Source organism: Sprattus sprattus, assembly GCF_963457725.1.
Source record: "Sprattus sprattus genome assembly, chromosome: 12".
NCBI classification, from domain to species: Eukaryota; Metazoa; Chordata; class Actinopteri; order Clupeiformes; family Clupeidae; genus Sprattus; species Sprattus sprattus.
In genome coordinates, this window is record NC_137910.1 from 30062565 (window position 1) to 30082382 (window position 19818).

General features: G+C 40.1%; 1 protein-coding gene across 1 annotated transcript; it reads left to right on the forward strand.

Annotated features, from left to right (window-relative positions):
• Window positions 1-512: 512 nt before the first annotated feature.
• LOC308373037 (dual specificity calcium/calmodulin-dependent 3',5'-cyclic nucleotide phosphodiesterase 1B-like) lies at window positions 513-15913 on the forward strand. The gene is made up of 14 exons (XM_080848433.1): window positions 513-601; window positions 3260-3373; window positions 3945-4127; window positions 4363-4429; window positions 4758-4874; window positions 5043-5183; window positions 5360-5460; window positions 12672-12797; window positions 13238-13339; window positions 13522-13645; window positions 14397-14478; window positions 14872-14989; window positions 15259-15395; window positions 15688-15913. Exons 1-14 carry the CDS (start codon window positions 549-551, stop codon window positions 15786-15788), a joined length of 1566 nt encoding a protein of 521 aa, XP_080704559.1. The 5' UTR covers window positions 513-548; the 3' UTR covers window positions 15789-15913.
• The last annotated feature ends 3905 nt before the right edge of the window (window positions 15914-19818 follow it).

Consider the following 19818-nt stretch of genomic DNA (forward strand, 5'->3'; position numbering starts at 1 on the left):
GCCTTTTATCTTTGATTTGACATCTCCTGTGGAAAATGTGCATTTGGGTTTTGAAGTAGAGTGCCTAAAAGCATTGTAATCAACCCTCCATTACTCACAACTTCTCACTACCTCACTTCTCTCTTGCACTCTCACACACACACAAACACACTCTTACACACATTCACACGCACAGACGCACAAACACGCACACAGTCTCTCTCTCTCTCGCACACACACACACTTTCCAGCCCCCAACTCACCACAGAGCACTGACACAATTTGGCCTGGCCAATCGTTGCGCAGAAAGTCTCCCGAAGAGTGGGTGGTGGCTCTGAGAGAAGTGTGTCTCAGGATGGACAAACTTTTGGCATACGCTGTGAGAACCCTTTCACTCTCCTCTCCCCCCACAGATTCTCGCTCTCTGTGGTTGTTTCCTGAGCCTCTGTGCGTCTGTGTGTGTACGTGCATGTGTGTGTTAGGGCTCCCTCCTTGGCGCTCTGTTATCCATCTCTCTGTTAGCATATTATTGTGTTGGGCTATAAGCACATTGCTTACCGCAGGGCTGGATGGCAGAACTGGTGAAAGTTCGTAAGAAACACCTTCAGACTCCGATTTCAAGGTAAGGGGCAAGCGTTCCACTGGTCTTTGTGCTAAATGACATGTGTCATGTTGTTTGTGTATGTGTGTATGTCTCATTCTTTAAGATGATGATTTAGAGAATGATCTAGAGAATGATCTAGCAAAACACTGAATTTACATGAGTAGAGAAGTTAAAATATTCTGAAATGTACAGCATGCTGCTTTGTTTTTGATTTGGTGAAGGCAGATGCGCAACGTTTAATTCATCTGATTTGAATTTGATCATTGATGGCAGCTCATGTGTCAGCACATGTGTATGTTCGTGTGTCACTGCATGACTTTATGAAGGAGCAGGTCCACCTTACTCACAGAAGAGACATGGTATGGCTGAGATATCATGTGACTTTGTTTAGTGTAAACCTGTAGCTTATAAGCTCTTCCCCTTAGATGAGAGAGAGTGGGAGAGTGCTTGTTAAAGTCATAGTGACTGTAAGTATGCTGCATTAAGGAAAGCTCCCATAAGCTATAGAATTCATTCCAATAAGCCAACTCCCTTGCCAAAGTTTATACAGTAACTTAACATTTCAAATGCATTTATGTATACCAACTAACCTGTTTAAATCCACTGCATAAAAGATGTTCAGCAGCAGCAGCATTCTATTCCTGTGAGTCAACAACTTCATACTAACTAGTGCAGGCGTGATAGACACTTGAAAAAAGAGTGAGCGCCAGAGTGCACTTGCGCCGAGTTTGGCGCGTCTCTCGGCCACCCGGCGCTGCCAAGGCCGGTGGTGATTAGCAATCTGCTATTAGGAGCAGGGATTCAAAACAGGCCCCTCCATCTGAATTGTTGTGCTACAATTACAGAGTAGCAGCGGGCAGTGGTCATACGGCCACACTAGACTGATCATTTATTTCAAGTGTCACCTTTCTGAACACATTTGTGTTCTATTGCTCTTGCAGTAGTATCCTGCTATATATTACATTTATTTGAAGGGAGAGTAAATGAATACACACGTTTTAACCAAGCACTTGTTGCTTTGAAAATGTGTGACTGTAATCCTACACTTTAAAAATACAGACAGCTTCCTGAACAGTACCACTAAACTCTCCACAAGCAAAGGGTGATGTGAGGATGCCAATGCCCCACTGAGGTGGGCGGTTAACTGGCACCAGCAATGACGAGATTTAGCTCACTCCATTTTGCAGCCCATCCATCACAAACCAATAACGGAAAGCTTGGAGCTCAGATGACGTCTGAGTGTCCAGGCAGTGTTGATGTGGTGGTGACGGGCATATCTGCGAGAGGGAGGCCGAGAGCCGTGTTGAGCGGTATCAGCCATACTCTGAGAGCAAGATCACTCTTCTGTCTCCACGGCAACACTCAGCACATGTAGTGTCTGACATAACTATTGTCAGCCGCTCCATTGCTAAAGGACGGGAACGTGTATTTTTCCCTAGTCACAGGATATTTGGCGCTGTTATGCACCCTCGTTACAGACCTCACCTACTTCAACCACATTACATTTACTGCAGAGAGGAGCTTCCACATCAGTGATTACCCAGCAGCAGTTCACCTCAAGAAGACTGAGCTCTCTCACGCAACAAATGGCTTCAACCTGTTGCCAACGCTTCACAGAATTAGATTTTTTTTGTCCCTTCAAAGAATGGCGTCAAGCACCTCCATCTTATCAGGAAATGGGTTTATAAACAGAACCATCTAAGAGTTCAATCGCATGACAAAAAGATTTGTCCCTGTTAGGAATGTGTGACATGGTCAGAGAGTAGAGGCAGTTACGCTTATTTAGTTAATTTGACATGAAACGCTGGATAATTTTCAATGAGGACGCTGAGATACGTGTAGATGAGCTTACGTGTAGATAAGTCGCTCGGACACTCATTGTTAGACTATATGAATTACTGCTGTGGCAAAGGCAAGCAATAAACGAAGAGTTGCCCTCTAGTATTGTGTAATATTTAAGAATACTCTTTGATTTTGTATTTGTCAGATCCACATAGTTACTCAGTGTGGTAATGGCTGCATTTGTACAGTGTTTATTTTCTAAATATTTTCTTAAAGTATTAATTTGAGTTAAGCTTTTAAAATCACGTCCCCCTGCAGTATTTCTTAACTTTATTAATACGAGGAGCAAATACATTAATGGCCTATGGTATCCTTTGTTTGCAGTGCCTAGATGTGGCTTAAGAGTGGACGATGTATGGATGGCCAGAATGATGTTAATATACAGTATATATATATACAAACAAAACAAATTAAAACCGATTAGCTAAAAAGCTCCACATCATCTACTTCCATTCTCAAACATGCCTTTGCCTTCCTCTGGCCTTTTTCCCTTTTTCAGGCTGAAACTCCTACATTAGCAGGGCAGTGTTTGTGTTCAGCTGACATAAGCTATGACGCAAATGGGATGCTTTGATTTTCTCTTCAGTGTCTCTCTGATGGTGGGCTGCTTTGGTCTTCCTGAACACTCACCTACCGGGGCATTAGCCAGCGTAAACACCACTGCTGGTGTACTGATGGAACAAATGCTTTAATAATAACCTAAAGCAAGTCTTGTCTTGATGACTGCTTATCCTTGCATATATTCCTCTTCCTAGCACGCACACATTCCCAACACAAGCAAATAATTATGTTTTTATCCCAGACTTATTTTTTGCTTTTCTCTTTCTTCCCCAGGCTCAAGAGTATGGTCCGGCAGCTGGAAGATAAGGATGTGGATCTGGAGGAGCTTAAAAGGAACCTGGAGTACACGGCATCCTTACTCGAGGCTGTGTATATCGATGGGACGAGGTACCGTCATTCTGCCTGTCACTCACTTCAGTACACACAGGACAGAAATATATTTTCGGAGGTTATTGGCTCTAAAGAAAATTCATCCTGGATGCCACTTTTGCCTGTGGCCGGTTAAGTTGTCCAGGTACAATGTGCACTTGAAAGCAGAATCAATATGCTCACTCACACATAAATGCAGGCCTTTTAATACCAAAACTGGAGGTTTTACCCACGTTTGCCTCTCGTCCAAATTCAGTCAGGTGGCCCTCAGAGTGGATTGTTGTTCACCACATTATTTTAATTTTAGCATATGCCAGTTTCAACAATAATGTAATTAGGGGATGGAATGCAACAGTCCCTTCTTAGCATAGCTAAGTGATTTGATTAAATGATTTTGCATTACAATCTCATCTTCCTTCATCTTTTGCTTTGTCTTCCTCACCCTACACCCATCCGTACACAAACACACACACATGGAATTACACACTCTTACACACACACACACACACACACACACACACACACACACACACATACACACACACACACACACACACACACACTCACACACTCACAAAAACACACACAGACAGACACTAGAGGCGGAGGACGACCTCCAGCAGCTCCGCTCAGATGGCGTGCCCTTAGAGGTACGTGATTGGCTGGCCTCCACCTTCACCCAGCGGCCACGGCGGGTGAGCCGGCGCCCCGATGAGAAGCCCAAGTTCCGCAGCATCGTCCATGCCGTGCAGGCCGGAATATTTGTGGAGAGGTCAGACATCCCGGTGTGATTTGTTTTGGTAACACACGGTCAGAATGACACAGCTGTAGGTTAGTGTTTACAGTCATTTATATCAGTAGGTCTGTGCTTTAGTGGGTTACTGTCCTAAATGGAAACACAAGGATATGTGCTTTTCACAAAGCTGCACTTTCTCACTCTGTGCATTTAGAGTGAAATGTGTGTGTGATATCTGTGTGAAATATGTCGTCGGTAATATCTGTTCCAGGATGTTTCGCAAGGCCTACACGGTGTCCATGCCAGACCAGCCAGCTGAGGTTACCCACTGTCTCCGGGTAGGCTGCTAGCATTTTACACATGACTACACACACTCATTCAAAAGAGTTAAAGTAAGCCACATGGCAGTTTAATAAGATCACTCAAGTTTACCTGGCTATGCTGATAACCTTCAAGTTTGTATTCATGCTGCATACATTCATTATGCTCTAGTCCCATGCTCTTTACTTTTGCACTCTGTCCTGTTTGTGTGTGACTGTAGTCTGACACACAAAAAGGTGTGTGGTCTGACACACAAAAAGGTGTGTGGTCTGACACACAAAAAGTGTGTGAGGGGTGTGAGGGGACTTCTAATAAAGTATGCTCTTATTTCTTCTCTGCACTCAGGATGTAGACCGCTGGAACTTTGACGTGTTTGCTCTGGACTCTGTAAGCTCAGGACATGCTCTACAAACCATATTTGTCGAGCTCATCGTCAGATATGAGCTCAACAGTCGATTTAAGGTACACAATACGATATACAATGTGCTGTGGGAAATACTGTGCTTTTCGAATCGCCATCCAATAACAGCCTGATTAGTTAAATTGGTAGCAAATATGAATAGTGCTTTAAGACGACAAGGACAATGATTTACGACAGCTCTGAACCTTTGCCCTAAATATATTCTTCAGATACCAATTTCCTGTTTGATGTCCTTCCTGCCTGCACTAGAAAGAGGCTACGGCAAGCACAACAACCCTTACCACAGCCAAACACATGCTGCTGATGTCACCCAGACAATGCACTGTCTACTCCTCCGCAGTGGGCTCGTGGTAAGAACCAACATGGCCGGCCCGCTAGGATCTTTTCTTCCTGCAAGTCACAACTTAGAACGCTACATTTAGACATTTTATTCATCCGGATAACAAGCGCGCACAGTAAGTCAGTTTTGCTACTCATCTGCAGTTTCTTTAAGCCATGCTTCTTTCTCTTCTTTTATATTTTGCAGCACTGGCTCACTGAGCTGGAAGTCATGGCTTGTCTGTTCGCAGCAGCCATCCATGACTATGAGCACACAGGAACCACCAACAATTTTCACATTCACACCAGGTGGGTCAAACAATCACAGCCATACATGCAGGACTGTGTCAACGTGTGCGTTCAGAGCCTTCATAGTTCACAGGCACACCTCCCTGTGGTTATTTATACGCTTGCCAATATCACAAGATAAGGCAAAAGTATTTACACATGACGCTAAAAATAGCCAGACACATAGAATCAAATATTTTAGCGATCTGCAACAAGGGAGACCGATTTGAATTTCAATAACAACCAAGTCTAGGGCGAGAAGGCCGTACTGTGGTCATCAGTTCATACCTTCTCAAAGTAGAGTACTTGTATTGGCCAGAGACAACTCAGGGCTGAATGAGCAATGACTTAACGTGCCGTCTGTGCTCCAAACCCACTTCCTTCATGCTGGTGAGCTCTTCTTCATTCGTTGGTTGCACTGCAACTTGTGGTCAAGATAGATCTTGGTAAAAGCGCTTTCAAAATAGTCAAGAAATACTCCATGACTTTCAAACAGGGCCAGCTGGTAGGCCTTAAAAGATCCTTAACAGCTATAAAGGTTCAGCGGTAAACCTTAGCATGTCAGTAATCTCAAATTAGTGGTTATGCAGAGAGACCCAAATACCTCAGAGTTTAACGCTGCTTAAGCAAACACAACTCCTGGAGCGCCAACGGTATTTTTAAACTGAGACTTTCCACACAGGCACTACAGACAGTTGCTTTTTTGGTATGGTTTTCGCTCTTCACTTTTATTTTGGGAACGAGACGGCAGGGGCAATCTCTCGGAGGGGCTCAAGGCTCAACACAAAACCCTCCAAAAAATTAACATAAACGTGTGAATGGAAACTTCCCTGCTATGCCCTGACACTGTGTGAATAAGAATTAATTAAAAAAAAAAACCTGTTAACTGGCAAAAATGATATGCATACTTTTTTTCATATATGCTTTGGAATATGCTGTAAAAACGTTGGCTCTCCGCCCATTTTGTCCTCATTTGTTTGTCCTGGTTTAGCCATTGAAGAGGAGCACAATTGCCTGCTTTGAGAGCATATGTTTAACAGAGCATTCCCTTCCAGTGAAACTCTCTGTCAGTTGCCTTCCATTTAGATAAATAAACCTGTGACCGAAGAGAGAAAGAAAGCAATAAAATTCCTTGTATGTTCCAACTTGTGTCAAGGCTCAGTGACTAGCCCTCTAGTTTCCCATGACATTGGCACTAAAAGTACCCCTGGAAGGAACTCGTCAGATAATACCAGCAGAGAATCTTACATGAGAGGGAAACTGCATGACAACCTGTTCATGATCAGAACAGACTTGACATATTGACTTTTTTGCAGTTGGCAGAGCCTCAACAAGTTTTCATGGCCAAACAACCTTTGATTTGTATGGAGTAAGGAAGATGTCAGAATGTTCGTGTGTATAAAAAAGATATGCGTGCATATTTTTTGAAGTTGAGCAGAAAATAAATATTTGTAAACTCTTACAAAGATAAAATGCAACTTCACGATTACGATTTCTTCATTACGAATACGAATTCACAAATTACAAACACGAAATGCAACTTCACGATTACGGTTTCTTCAGTCAGATTACGAATTCACGAATTACAAACACGAAATGCAACTTCACAGTTACGGTTCCTTCAGTACGAGTACGAATTCACAAACGTGACTAAACTGTCAAAAATACGTCACCACTTCGATACGTCACCACAGACATTATTATTGAGCAGTGGATACATCGATCCCACAGACTGCGCATGCGTTCAAGTTCTCCGCCAAAGCCAAGAGAAACCATTGTAGTCAGGTGGCTTAACAACGCGATCGTGACCGGGGTGATAAAAGCATGAAATTTGGCACACAGTTAGCTTTTACCCTGACAGATGATATTAGAAGGGGTGCCCAAATAAAACTGCTCGTTTTTTCTTTTTATGGAGATTTTAAGTTTTGACCGATATCAGGATATGCCTTATCTTCGGCGATATGCGTGAGGATAATTACTCATGCATCTTCAATTGCTGAAATAATTTACGTTTTATTAGCCCTATGTAGATGGAACCGGGAAGGCTGGCTTGTTACCTGCATCATCGTATTTGAAAGCACGTTATTAAAAGCGTGTGTCCCTGTCTTAATGCGATGTATGAAACTGAGTCTAAGGTGATTTAAAATGACACCAAATTTATTTCGATTATTCTGCCGTTGGAATAATCCGAAATACATTTGGTGTCATTTTAAATCACCTTTGTTGAGATGTTCATTATGTACTCAGATGCAGGGACGTGCAGTCATAGGAGGCAGGGGAGGCAGAGCCTTACCTGTCATTTTGAAAAGTAAAAAAAAAATATGTATATTTATATATACATATATATATTATAAAATAAATATTCATATTTCTCTACTTATCTGTGGTATGTGTGTAATTTCTGCAGGATTCCGATCATTTCGAGCATTTTTATTATCAAAATCGCTGAACTTGTGCATTTCCGCTTCCTGAAAATGTTAGGCTTTCTCATGGCAAGGACCCAATCGCAAACCAGATTGCAAAAAAAACTCAGGATTTATTTTCTTCCAAAAACAGAACACAAGCAAAATATCCAAAAAGGTAAAAACAGAATTCCAAGGGCAAAACACAGAAGATCGCAAAACAGAAAATAGTATACGATACCACTCGGGAAAAGACAGAATTCGGGCATAGATCCGCATTGAAAAGAATTACAATCCGACAGTGAACTAAAGAGGGACAGAACAATTTATAGCAGGGGGAACAGAATTACACAGGTGAAACATTTCAGGTAAGGCAATAAACGATAAATTGGGGCAAGGAAAATGAACACAGGTGAAACGAATTCAAGCACAAACTGTCAGCGAAATGAATGGGAACAGAGCAATACACGGGTGAAAACAATAAGGGGAATTAACAAGGCAAAGGAGAAACAATTCACGGGTAAATTGGGAAACCGGTGAGTTAACTGAAAGGTCAGGGAAAGGCAAAGGGCGGAGTCAGCAACCAATAATAAACACACATGGCCTGATCACAGGAACAAAACAAACATAGGAAAGCACGTAGCAAAACAGTAGCAAAACAGAACACAAGCAGCGATCGCAATAAAAATGTCTTAGATCGCGGGGATCTTAACAGAAAACATGGACGTGCCGTGGACTGAGGCAAATGCATTGCTGTCTATGGGCAGCTGAGCCAGTGCCTCAGTAAGGATTGCGCAATCACTCCAAACTGGGTTTTACACATGCGTGCGCAAGCGTAGAACCTTTGAGTTGAGCTCAAAACGCATTGAAAAATATTGTTACTGAGGCAGGCAGTACCACTGCCTCTGGAAGGGAGGCGAGCGAGAGCGCAATTGTCGGGTATATGTTGTTTTTAAAGTTTGGCCTCTTCTAGGCTTCTACTTGACAGCGAAAATGGAAGGTTGTATTGCTAAGCTGAAGCAGTTCTCAAAATTGGACTTGCAGTCCAAACGTGAAATGATTAATAATGGGAGAACAATGGCGGAGCTAAAATGTTTGCTTCAAACGACTGGACTGAAGGTGTTGACATTTGGAGTGTTTCACGTTTCCCAACGGGACATATTCATGCGCAACACAAATCTCGCTAAAGGCTGCTAGGTGCAGGGGAGCCGTGAATGGATTACGAGCTCCAACGAAAGTGCACCAACTTTAAATTATACCGGTCAGTAGAATATTTTGGTATTGTGTGCTATGTCTGTGGTGTTTAACTGTTTGCTTGTTAATACGTTGTGTAAATAAATATGTAAGTGTTTTTTTCTCAACTTCGAACTCAAGTGTCCGAGTTGCAGTGTTGGGCAAGCTACTTGATATTTGTAGTGAGCTAAGCTATCAGCTACTGTACAATAAATTCAGCTTCACTACACAGAAGCTACCACTCAAAAAAAAAATGTAGCAAGCTAAGTTACATAAACCTGTCAAAAGTAGTTTGATACATTAGAAGCTACTTTCAGTTAAACAAACTGCAAGTCAATGCAATTTTAGTGATAAACACAACTGTCAGTCAGATAAAAACGGTTGAATGGATGAAATTCGTGTGTTTGAATGTTTGTGTTGGATGTCATTGACGTTGACAGGAACTTTTTCTGAAAACATATTTAGTTTCACTCGTCTCTTATAAAGTGACGTACTTTTGAAGGTATGGCTGTTGAGTCAGGTATTCAAACGCAGATGAAAACAAATGAGTGCAGAAGACCTCGCCTACCTACCCTCATCTTTCCCTATAATCCCTCCCTGAGCAGACAGCACAGACTTTTCACTTTTTAACTTTCATCATCTTCAGCTGTATCTAAATATCAACAGCATTCTAGTAATCCGGTTGTCTAGGATCTGCATGCAAACTACCCATTTAAAATTAGGGGAGAATTGATTTTAAATGTATGAGCAGCGTCTGGTGTACTTGAAATGACGATATCTATCTATCTATTTTCACTCGTCTCGCCTAAAGTGACGTACTGCTTAATTTTTGTGTTTGATGGCTGCAGGGAAGCCTGTTATAAATGAACATCAGAAAGGTCCAGGATAAATTAGCTTTCGAGGACGCTACTGCGGTACTTGATCAATAAAAGAGCTTAGCTACTGAAAAGTTACTTGGTTTTGTAAATAGCGACGTTACTGCCAAGCTACTGACAAATGTAGTTAAGCTAGTAGCGTCGCTACAAGTAGTGACGCTACTGCCCATCACTGCCGAGTTGTGTTAAAGGTTATATTTTCCCTAGACAAATTGAAATGAGCCATATCATTGGTGGGAGGGCTACATACGCTACCTTGTAACTATTAATATCTTATTTGACACGGTGTAAAAGTTCAATTACCACACCGATTGTACGTTTAGCTGTAGGCCTATAGCCTCGTAAAAGTCAGTTGACTATTGAGCCGCATAACTTCTTATAATAATAATAATCGTTTAAAAGTAATAGTATTAGACAATAAAACAAAGTTTTTTCAGTTCTGGTGAGATGACAATTTTTAAACCATAAGCATATATACATGTATGATGTATACATTTCTATTTTTTTTAAACAACTAGAGATCGGAATGACGTAATCACTTCCGGTTTCTGTGCCTCACCAGCTGCGATCCTCACCGCACGTCACTGCTCAGATGTATATGTAATGTAATGCTGTAGGCCTACTGTAGTATGCATATGGTTACGCCATAGGGTGGCGCTAGGGTACAGGCTTTAAAGGCCGATTTGCCATATGTTAGTTAGGACAGGGACACACGCTTTTAACAACGTGCTTTCAAAAATGAAACTAAATTCTTTCAGCAATTGAAGATGCATGAGTAATTATCCTCACGCATATCGCTGCAGAATGAAAGAGGCACAGCTCGTCGCTGCCTCACACTGTTTAAACAGGACATGCGCAAATTCATAGATTTTGATTATAAAAATGCTCGAAATGATTGTAATCGTGCAGAAAATACATTTATAGCACAGATCAGTAGAACAATATTAATATTTATTTTATTTTATCGTTAGTTGTTTTTTACTTTCATGATGACAGAGGTGCTCTCGCATAGAAACGTGAGCGTGGAGGCAGGCTGCTGCTTCACTGAATAGGCCTATATGCTTAATCAATACGTTATTTGAAGTCATGAAAGTGGTGTAGAGTAGCCTGTAAGCTAAATACACTGGAAACATAGATTATTTGAAAACAAGTCAGTTCTCAATGTCGAAAAAAACATGCTGTGAAGCTATTTATGTTGTTATTGTACCACAGGACGTCGTTCCGCAATCTAGGATGAGCTCGCACATTTTTGTCTCTTTATTTTAATTTTGCTACTTTGTTTAAACCAATACATATAAAAAACAAACTAGAAAACACAAACATGCATGAATAACAGTTTTATACTTATTTGGTGAGCATTTCTAGGCAAAAAAACAGTTTTGAAAATCGTACGCATATCCTGATATCGGTCAAAACTTAAAATCTCCTTAAAACGAAAAAAAAAAAAAACGAGCAGTTTTACTTGGGCACCCCTTCTAATATCATTTGGCATGGTAAAAGCTAACTGTGTGCGAAATTTCATGCTTTTATCACCCCGTTCACAATCCCGTTGTTAAGCCACCTTACTACAATGGTTTCTCTTGGCTTTGGCCGAGAACTTGAACGCATGCGCAGTCTGTGGGATCGATGTATCCACTGCTCAATAATAATGTCTGTGGTGACGTATCGAAGTGGTGACGTATTTTTGACAGTTTAGTCACGTTTGTGAATTCGTACTCGTGCTGAAGGAACCGTAACTGTGAAGTTGTATTTCGTGTTTGTAATTCGTGAATTCGTAATTCGTACAGAAGAAACCGTAATCGTGAAGTTGCATTTAGTGTTTGTAATTCGTGAAATCGTATTCGTAATGAAGAAATCGTAACCGTGAAGTTCCATTTCGTGTTTGTAAGAGTTTACAAATATTTATTTTCTGCTCAACTTCAAAAAATATGCACGCATATCTATTTTATACACACGAACATTCTGACAGCTTCCTTACTCCATAGATTTGGGGGACTGAGTGAAGCGTCAAAGAGAATTGCCATCAAATAGCAAGAGAGGGATACAGCACCACAGAGCACAAAAGTAAAAGCCAAGGAGAATACAGCCTATCCGTATTCAAGTTCAAGACGAGCACTTAAGCAGCTATATTTAGATTTCAGAAATGTCTGAAGAACGTGATTCACACCTGCTGATATAACATATCTGCTTCTGCAAAATACTGCAAAAACTCTACGCTATGTTTCTGCAGACATTGCTAATAATCACTGAGATTAGCAAATAATTACAGATCAAATGCCTTTCATTTAAATGGAATTCGTATCTATGTACACCAATGCTTACTGGTCGATATTCATTATTTTCATAGATTATTATTTATTTACACAGTTCAAATATTGATGGAAATGCTAATCAGTAAATTTTCCACATTTCTCGACTGTCATAATTGCATGTCTCCGAGATAAATGTAATGTTTTTATACATTTAAATACATAGTAAATTATTGTTATTATTCACCAACACTTGGATGAAGTCTCAATTCAACAAGTTGATTGATTTTTGCCTTTTTCACATTTTAAACTTTTTTAATAATTAGTTTAGCTTCAGCCCAGAAGAATCATACTCTGACAGCCACAACATTCCAAGTGGTTGCATGAGCTGTGTGTTTTGACCGATGCACAGGGTCCAGTAGGGCAACAATATCATCTTTAAGATCCCACCTGTTCTCCATTGTGCCGGGCAGGTCGGCGTTAGCCATGATGTACAACGATCGCTCTGTTCAGGAGAGCCACCACCTCAGTGCCACCTTCTGTCTGCTCCAGGATGACCAGATGAACATTTTCACCAACCTGTCCAGAGGAGAATGGGTGTAAGAACTGTAGACCTGACTGATATCTATTGTGGCATGCAGACTAAGGCTATGAACAGACTTAATGAGCAGCACTGAAAGGAAAAACATATGTAATGTTTGTTTCCAACAATAACCATGAGTTTGCTGTTAATTCTCTCTGTCTGCTAATTACATACCCATAACCATATTCAGTGACGCCCCAATGCCAAAAGAAAGGCAAGATATGAAGAAGCTGAGACAACTAATGACTTAGTAAGCTAATGACAGTGAAACAGTCTTTAGTTTATGTCAGTAATTTGTACAGGATATAATATCAATAGGAGGACATAATGTACACAGCGTTGCCATGGGTACATTGGCTTTTCATTTCTAAGTTATTTCAAAGCAAACCATTCGTTCTTGAGTATGCGGTTTACCTTTATTCACTCTGTGTATGCATGTGTGTGTTCACTTCACAGAGAGCTCCGTGCTCTTGTCATAGAGATGGTACTTGCCACAGACATGTCCTCTCACCTCGCTCAGGTAAAAGAAATGAAGACCTATCTACAGCAGCAAGAGAGGTGAGTCTAGCTCAATCTGCCTACTGCATGAGTCACACTTTTACTGAAACTATTTATCAAGCTTAGCCATGCAGTCTTTAGCTGAAATTATAGCATATTTAGAGTCTTTATAGCAACACTGCTGTATTGATATTTCAGTAAAAGCTACTCTACACTGAGGCTGTGTTTATTCATTGTTTAAGCAGAATAGACAAACCCAAAGCCCTCTCCCTGCTACTCCACACGGCAGACATAAGCCATCCATCTAAGCCCTGGGTCCTTCACTCCCGCTGGACCAAAGCTCTCATGGAGGAGTTCTTCAGACAGGTATTGGGCTACGTACTGACATTACAAAAAATAGAAGTGACCACTTTAAAACCATAGACGGGGTAGATGGCCATTTTAGTACAGAACAGTGTCTGCACATTTTTATGACCAGAAAAGTTTTGTTTTAAAAGGGGAACTGACGTTTTTAGAATATAGGCGTCTGTTGCCTTGAGATTAATCTGTGAGTTCATGCTCGTAGTAGCTTATACTGCGAGCTTTGAGATTTAGCCATAGCTTCATCCTCTCCGTGAACCTACATTCATTTTGCTTTACCTGGCTAGTTAAATAATTATACTTTCATTATAAGCAATGTACACTTTGGTGTCTTGTACATTCTTGTTATTTACAGAGACCCATTCTTTGTTTAGAGAACAGTCTCAAGAGTCCTCAGGAACCTTAACACTCCATAAAACCATACAATATTTGGAGATGTCCAAAGACTCCTGCCGACCATATCGCTAACACAGAAGAGACTAATCTCAATTTCGTCATTCAATTTTTAGTTTGAACTATTTTCACTTATTGTTTAGCAACGTATTACAATATTATAAACCAGTGCAGAAGATGGAACAATGGTCATTTCTAAATCTAAGAACTGTAAGAATCAAGAATCAAGCGTCATTAACACTCGCGTGAAACGTCGTTGAGTAAAATGTTCAAAGAAATGTGACGTATTGTGCTACACTAATGACTACACTCATCTCAGTTTGTAAACTACAGCTGTGGTACTTACTATGTGTTTCTTTGTCAGGGGGACAAAGAGGCAGAACTGGGCTTACCCTTTTCACCACTGTGTGATCGTAACAGCACCTTGATAGCACAGTCTCAAATAGGTATTTGGCTTGACTTCATTTCTGGTGGAAATGGACATAGAGTGAGCATTACTCTGTAAATAATTTGTGTACAAAGAAGTACAAAATAATGATGTCAAAGATATAATCGTTTCAAATGATTTTCTGAGCATAATAAAATATATTGTTTTCAGAGTGTACTAGACAAAGATAGGGTGTTTTGTTTTGTTTTTTGTTTTTTATTTTAAGTTTTTGGTATTTGTTTGTACTAGCATTAAATGCAACATACAATCTACAATGGGTCAGCATAAAACCATTGTCAGAGTAGAAATTTGAAGTTCACATTGCAGTACAAACAGTACGTATTTCATGAATGAAACTGCAAATGAGCACAGTACATTGCAATGAAACTGTCTGAATGTCTAATGCATTCAGGCTTCATTGACTTTATTGTGGACCCAACATTCTCCTTATTGACGGATATGGCTGAGAAGATTGTCATTCCTCTAGTACAAGAGAATCCTGGACCTCTGGACCCCTGCAACAGACACAGGTAGACTCAGCAGTATTTGTCACTGACTTCAAGTAATGTTGCTTTCTCTGTTTAGTGGCAATAATCTAAACATCACATGCAATCTATTTGCACCGAAACCAGAACAACTTCATCAGTCACACTGGGTGACCATAAAGCAAGTGATGCAGTCGAAAGCCAATTACCATCCTATAATAACTCCTCAGTGGCTGCAAAAAAAAATCAATTGAGCACTTACTTTGCAGATTGCCAGGCTTTGGGTGATGTATGTCCTCTCTGACTCCATGTAGTTCCCTGTGGAAGGAGAGTTCCAGGGGGTTGGAGTGGAGCCTAGCTCACATCACAGCAGAACTTGTGAGCTTCAGATCAACATGGACGCGCCACACAGAGGACAATAAGATTAAGTGGAAGGAGAGTGATCCCAATGGTGGGTACACTTTTAGTGGTTTGTTAATGTAGAACTGTACAACTGAGTTTTAACTGTGGATTAGTTGCCTTGACAACAGACAACAGCATGTTGGTTCATAATGTTGCAACTGTAACAAGACACAATGTGTAAACACGTAGTTGACCCAACATATATACCCACATGCACACAAATGGATTTCAATTTCATTCGATTATTCATCAGGAAAAAAGCAAATCAGTCTGATAGATTTGTCCCATTCATATTATTCCTCTGACTTTTTCTTTCACCTGTTTCTTTTTTCCCCGCCCAGGAGCCAATGATCAGAGCGTCCCAGAGGACCACTCTTCTCATAAAGAGGACCTGACAGGGGAAAACTCCCAGGAGCACCCTGTAAACAACACTAAACAGTAGTGAGCTTTCACATTCAGACCGCAAGGTCTGGTCAGTATCCTGACCTGACAAACAAGATTCCCCTGTCTAAATATGCTATAAGACACAGTCATAGTTCAAAAGATTTACTGTGTGTGTACTTGAATATCCACCACCAAGTTTGCCTTTGAATATTGACAAACATATTTTTTTAGGTATCAGAGTATTCTGACATCAGACTGTGCCTGAATATGAAAAGATCTAAATATTGCGATAAAGTTTACTAAATATATCTATGTGTAAGACTAATGTACTGTATACCACTAGCTGCCTTAAAAGCACAAGTTACCTTTGAATTCCACTCAGAGTGCTACGTAGTTCATGTTCCATCGAAGAGTGAGAATATACAGAAGTGACTAAAGGCAGTGGTTGTAGACTTCAGTGATAAGAGCAGCAGAACACCTCTGATTTACGAATTGTAGAAGAACACATTAGACATGCTGGTCATGTTATACTTTTAGTTCTTAATAGAAACTGTCAAGTTGACAGCTCACTCATAGTTATTTATCTGTATTTTTCTTAGAGTGAGACCGTTTCCAACACAACCATGCAATTCTGGAGTCTCTTAAATGTACTTATCAAACGGTGATATTCATTTTAAAATAAACATAGATTTTGTGTAACAGGAGTGTTCTGTTCATCAAATGTTGTGTGTGAGATTCTTAGGTGTAAGCATTGTTGTTCGTTGCATTAAAAATGTTAGTGAGGTATCCATGGAAACAGGCTTTGAGGACTTAACGGGATTGTGCTGTTGTTGTCTTTTTTATTTTGACTCAAAGTGGGGACAGTGCAGTTCAACTGAACCAAATACTGCTCTTGTCACTCTGACCAACTATGTCACTGCTGTTGGCGTGGCCTATAATTATAACCTAAATGGTCAACCCAAATTACGTTTCATTCTCCAGGAGCTGATTGAACTCTGCCCTGCAGTTTAAATGTTGATTTTTTTTCTTAGTTCCAAGATCTGAACAATCAAACAAAGGCAAGAAAAGGTCACTGCTCAATGTGTTATAAATGAAATTGACGTGTCTGGCTCTTTTTCTACTCTGTCTGTTCAGTCCATAACTTTCACTCCTTTTCAGCTTTGTATCAGGTGTTTCCTGTCCACATCTCAAACACTACAAGCTGAGGAGACTTTCCTCTCTTCCACTCTTCCTCCAGTAGGAGGGGGTGTACAGTCAAAAAGAGACTGGACTCCGTTGAGAAATGTAGATCAGGAGAGGTTCTTCATATAGTGTACTTACCTTTTGCACCACTGGAACCCTCTAAATTATATAAAAGCTCTAAGTGTTTTATTAATACTTTCTTTGGCCCATTAGGAAATAGCAATAACTCCATTAACTAATGTTAACCTGTTGGTAGTTGGAAGTAAGCAGTCGGAATGTTACCAAAGGCAATGCAAAAAGCAAATTCCACTGATCAGTTTTTACCCTCAATGTACACTCTGTGAGAATAAAAACAAGGGCATATACTGCTAGTTACATTGTGAAATATTTATGTCCATCCTGTTTTATGCTCACTGCTCATAGTCTGGTGAATTATTTATACACTTAGCTTCTATTTTAAGGGTCTTTTAGTTGACCCTGCACAGCACTATGGTCAGTGATGCAACACAAATGCCACATCACAAGGACACGGTCACAGAGTACATCATGTGTCTAAGGCTATGGCTTTCAACCTATAAACTGAAGTTAAGGAGAGGTGGCAGTCGTAAAGGCACAGCCGTTCTTCATTTCAACACTGCCCTACAAAGCAAAAAGGCAGTAACTGCACAGAGCACTAAACTGAGAAAAATGACCTTAAAGTTATCTTGTCGTCCAGCCCAAGTAGTTGTAGGTAGATTATTGGACATGAGGCAGTATTGTAACTCCATATAACCTTATTCTTTTCAGATATTAGTCATTTTTTTTTTTTTTGTATTTTACCCCCTTACAGTAATGGCGTTTACTGCCTTTTTGCTTTGCTTTACTAGCAGTTTTTGTAGTTACTGTACAAGCACCCAACAATTTTCTCCAAAACGACATACATTTGAGATGAGATGTTTTGTTACATGACAAAGAATGCTTTGAATGTTACAAAAAACACTAACTCATCTTCGCCAAAAAATGCAGTTACTGCCTTTTTGCTTTGTAGGGCAGAACAGCAGTGGGCTGTTCAGGGTTCTCGTTTCATTTTTTCACCTTCAAACCACGTCCCCACAACACCCATCCTTGCTGTAACTTAGCGACAACTGCATTCAATTGAAACCCTATGAAGTCCAAGCTCCCTGTCCAGGCAGATTGTGGTTTTTATGGGAAATTGCTTTTAAAGCTCAGCCAGCTTTTGTCACAAAGACAAAACAATTACACCTCCAGAAACCTTGAACCCTTTTACTTTCAAATATACAGTTTGAAACAAAAATATGAATAAGCACTTTGCAAGGAGAATAGGACTAGTCTCTTGCTCCTTTGAATCTCTGGGTGAGGTTTCAGCTCCTAATGACCAACCCATTAGCAAACGACAGCTTATCATATGATAAGGAGATGGTAATTCAGGGTTAAATATTGGGTCATGATGTGGCAAGAAAACCTGTGGGGGGTACAGGCCACAAAGACATTCCAGGGCCATTGTCTCTGACCAATGTGTCCCAGGTCTGTTTACACCTAACTCATCAATATGCATTTGTAGGAACAGTAGTTTTGAAGAGGTACAGGTCAGTCTAAAATTATAAAAATGTAGTTCAAAAGCCTTGCTCCAAAATCTTTACAATGTGTTTTTTGTACAAAGTCTAAGCACCTCTGAAAGTATGTTTTTGTTATAATCATACAAACCACACACCTAAGAGAGTGAAAAACAGGCTCGGAGTCAGTAGTGTTGAAAGGTAGCATTTGAGCAGTGTTCTCAATCCTTTTCAATTCCTAGTATGCTGTTAGGAAACCTGTCCCTATTTCCCCTATGTGAAAAAACTATTTGGCTCCTTCTTAACGGATAACAGGAAAAATAAAACCAATTAAACCAACGTTTATTATAGACAATGTTTTACTTAATAAAAATGTTAAGATGTGTATACAGTGTTAGATTTTGATCGCTGATCACAGCTGATCACACCCATCAAGCTTAAAGAGAAAAGTATACAGAACTTACTGAGCCTGTGGCCTTTAGATTGAATTTGTCTGAGGATGCATTGAAGGAAGATAAGCAGATGACAGAAGATGCCTTCTGGGCCAATTGTAGTTGATAATAACTGGTTGGCTAGGATGAACATAGGAATTAAACTAGCACTATAAATTAGGTGTTTTCACTGTGTGTGTGTTTGTGTGTCCATGTATATTTGTCTTGGTGTGTGTATGTGTGTGTGTGTGAAAGAGAGAGAGAGAAAATAGAAATAGAATATTTGGTCAAGTCAGGGTATTATTATTGGTCCATAAGATAATTTGGGGATGAAAGAAATGTGTAGGATAATGGCAATTAATCACAAGTTTGCAGTCTGCCAACATTCCAGACAAGGTAGATGGTTGCCCCCACCCCCACTCCCCCTAAACAAATCTGAGATGTAGTGATGAAGCATGTTTGAAAGCAGAACAAGTTGATTTTTACAGACAGACTGTTTAAATAAAATAATCAACATTTTCTGGAAAAACTCTGTATAATAAAATTATTGTAAGTCAAAACATTTTATCCATTTAACCAAATTTTAACATCCGATAGGAAAAACTGTGCCCCACATGGAACAACAAAGTCAGTATGGCAAAGCAAGCATTGAAGAACATTTAAGAAGAATTGATTATTGACTGTTTGCAAGGCCTGACAACTCAACTTACAGTACATAAGTGGTATACAATACAAACAACAAAATAGACTAAATGAATAGCATGAAAAAACAACTGTCAAAACTGGAAACAAATCTAACAAAAAAGAATAAGTGCCTTAATACTTTCTTCCTCCAATTCTGGTAAGGCAAAACTGGAGTGGAAAAATATTCCATCTTAATGGGTTTTTTCCCATACGAACAGATTGGCATCTCCCAATGGTT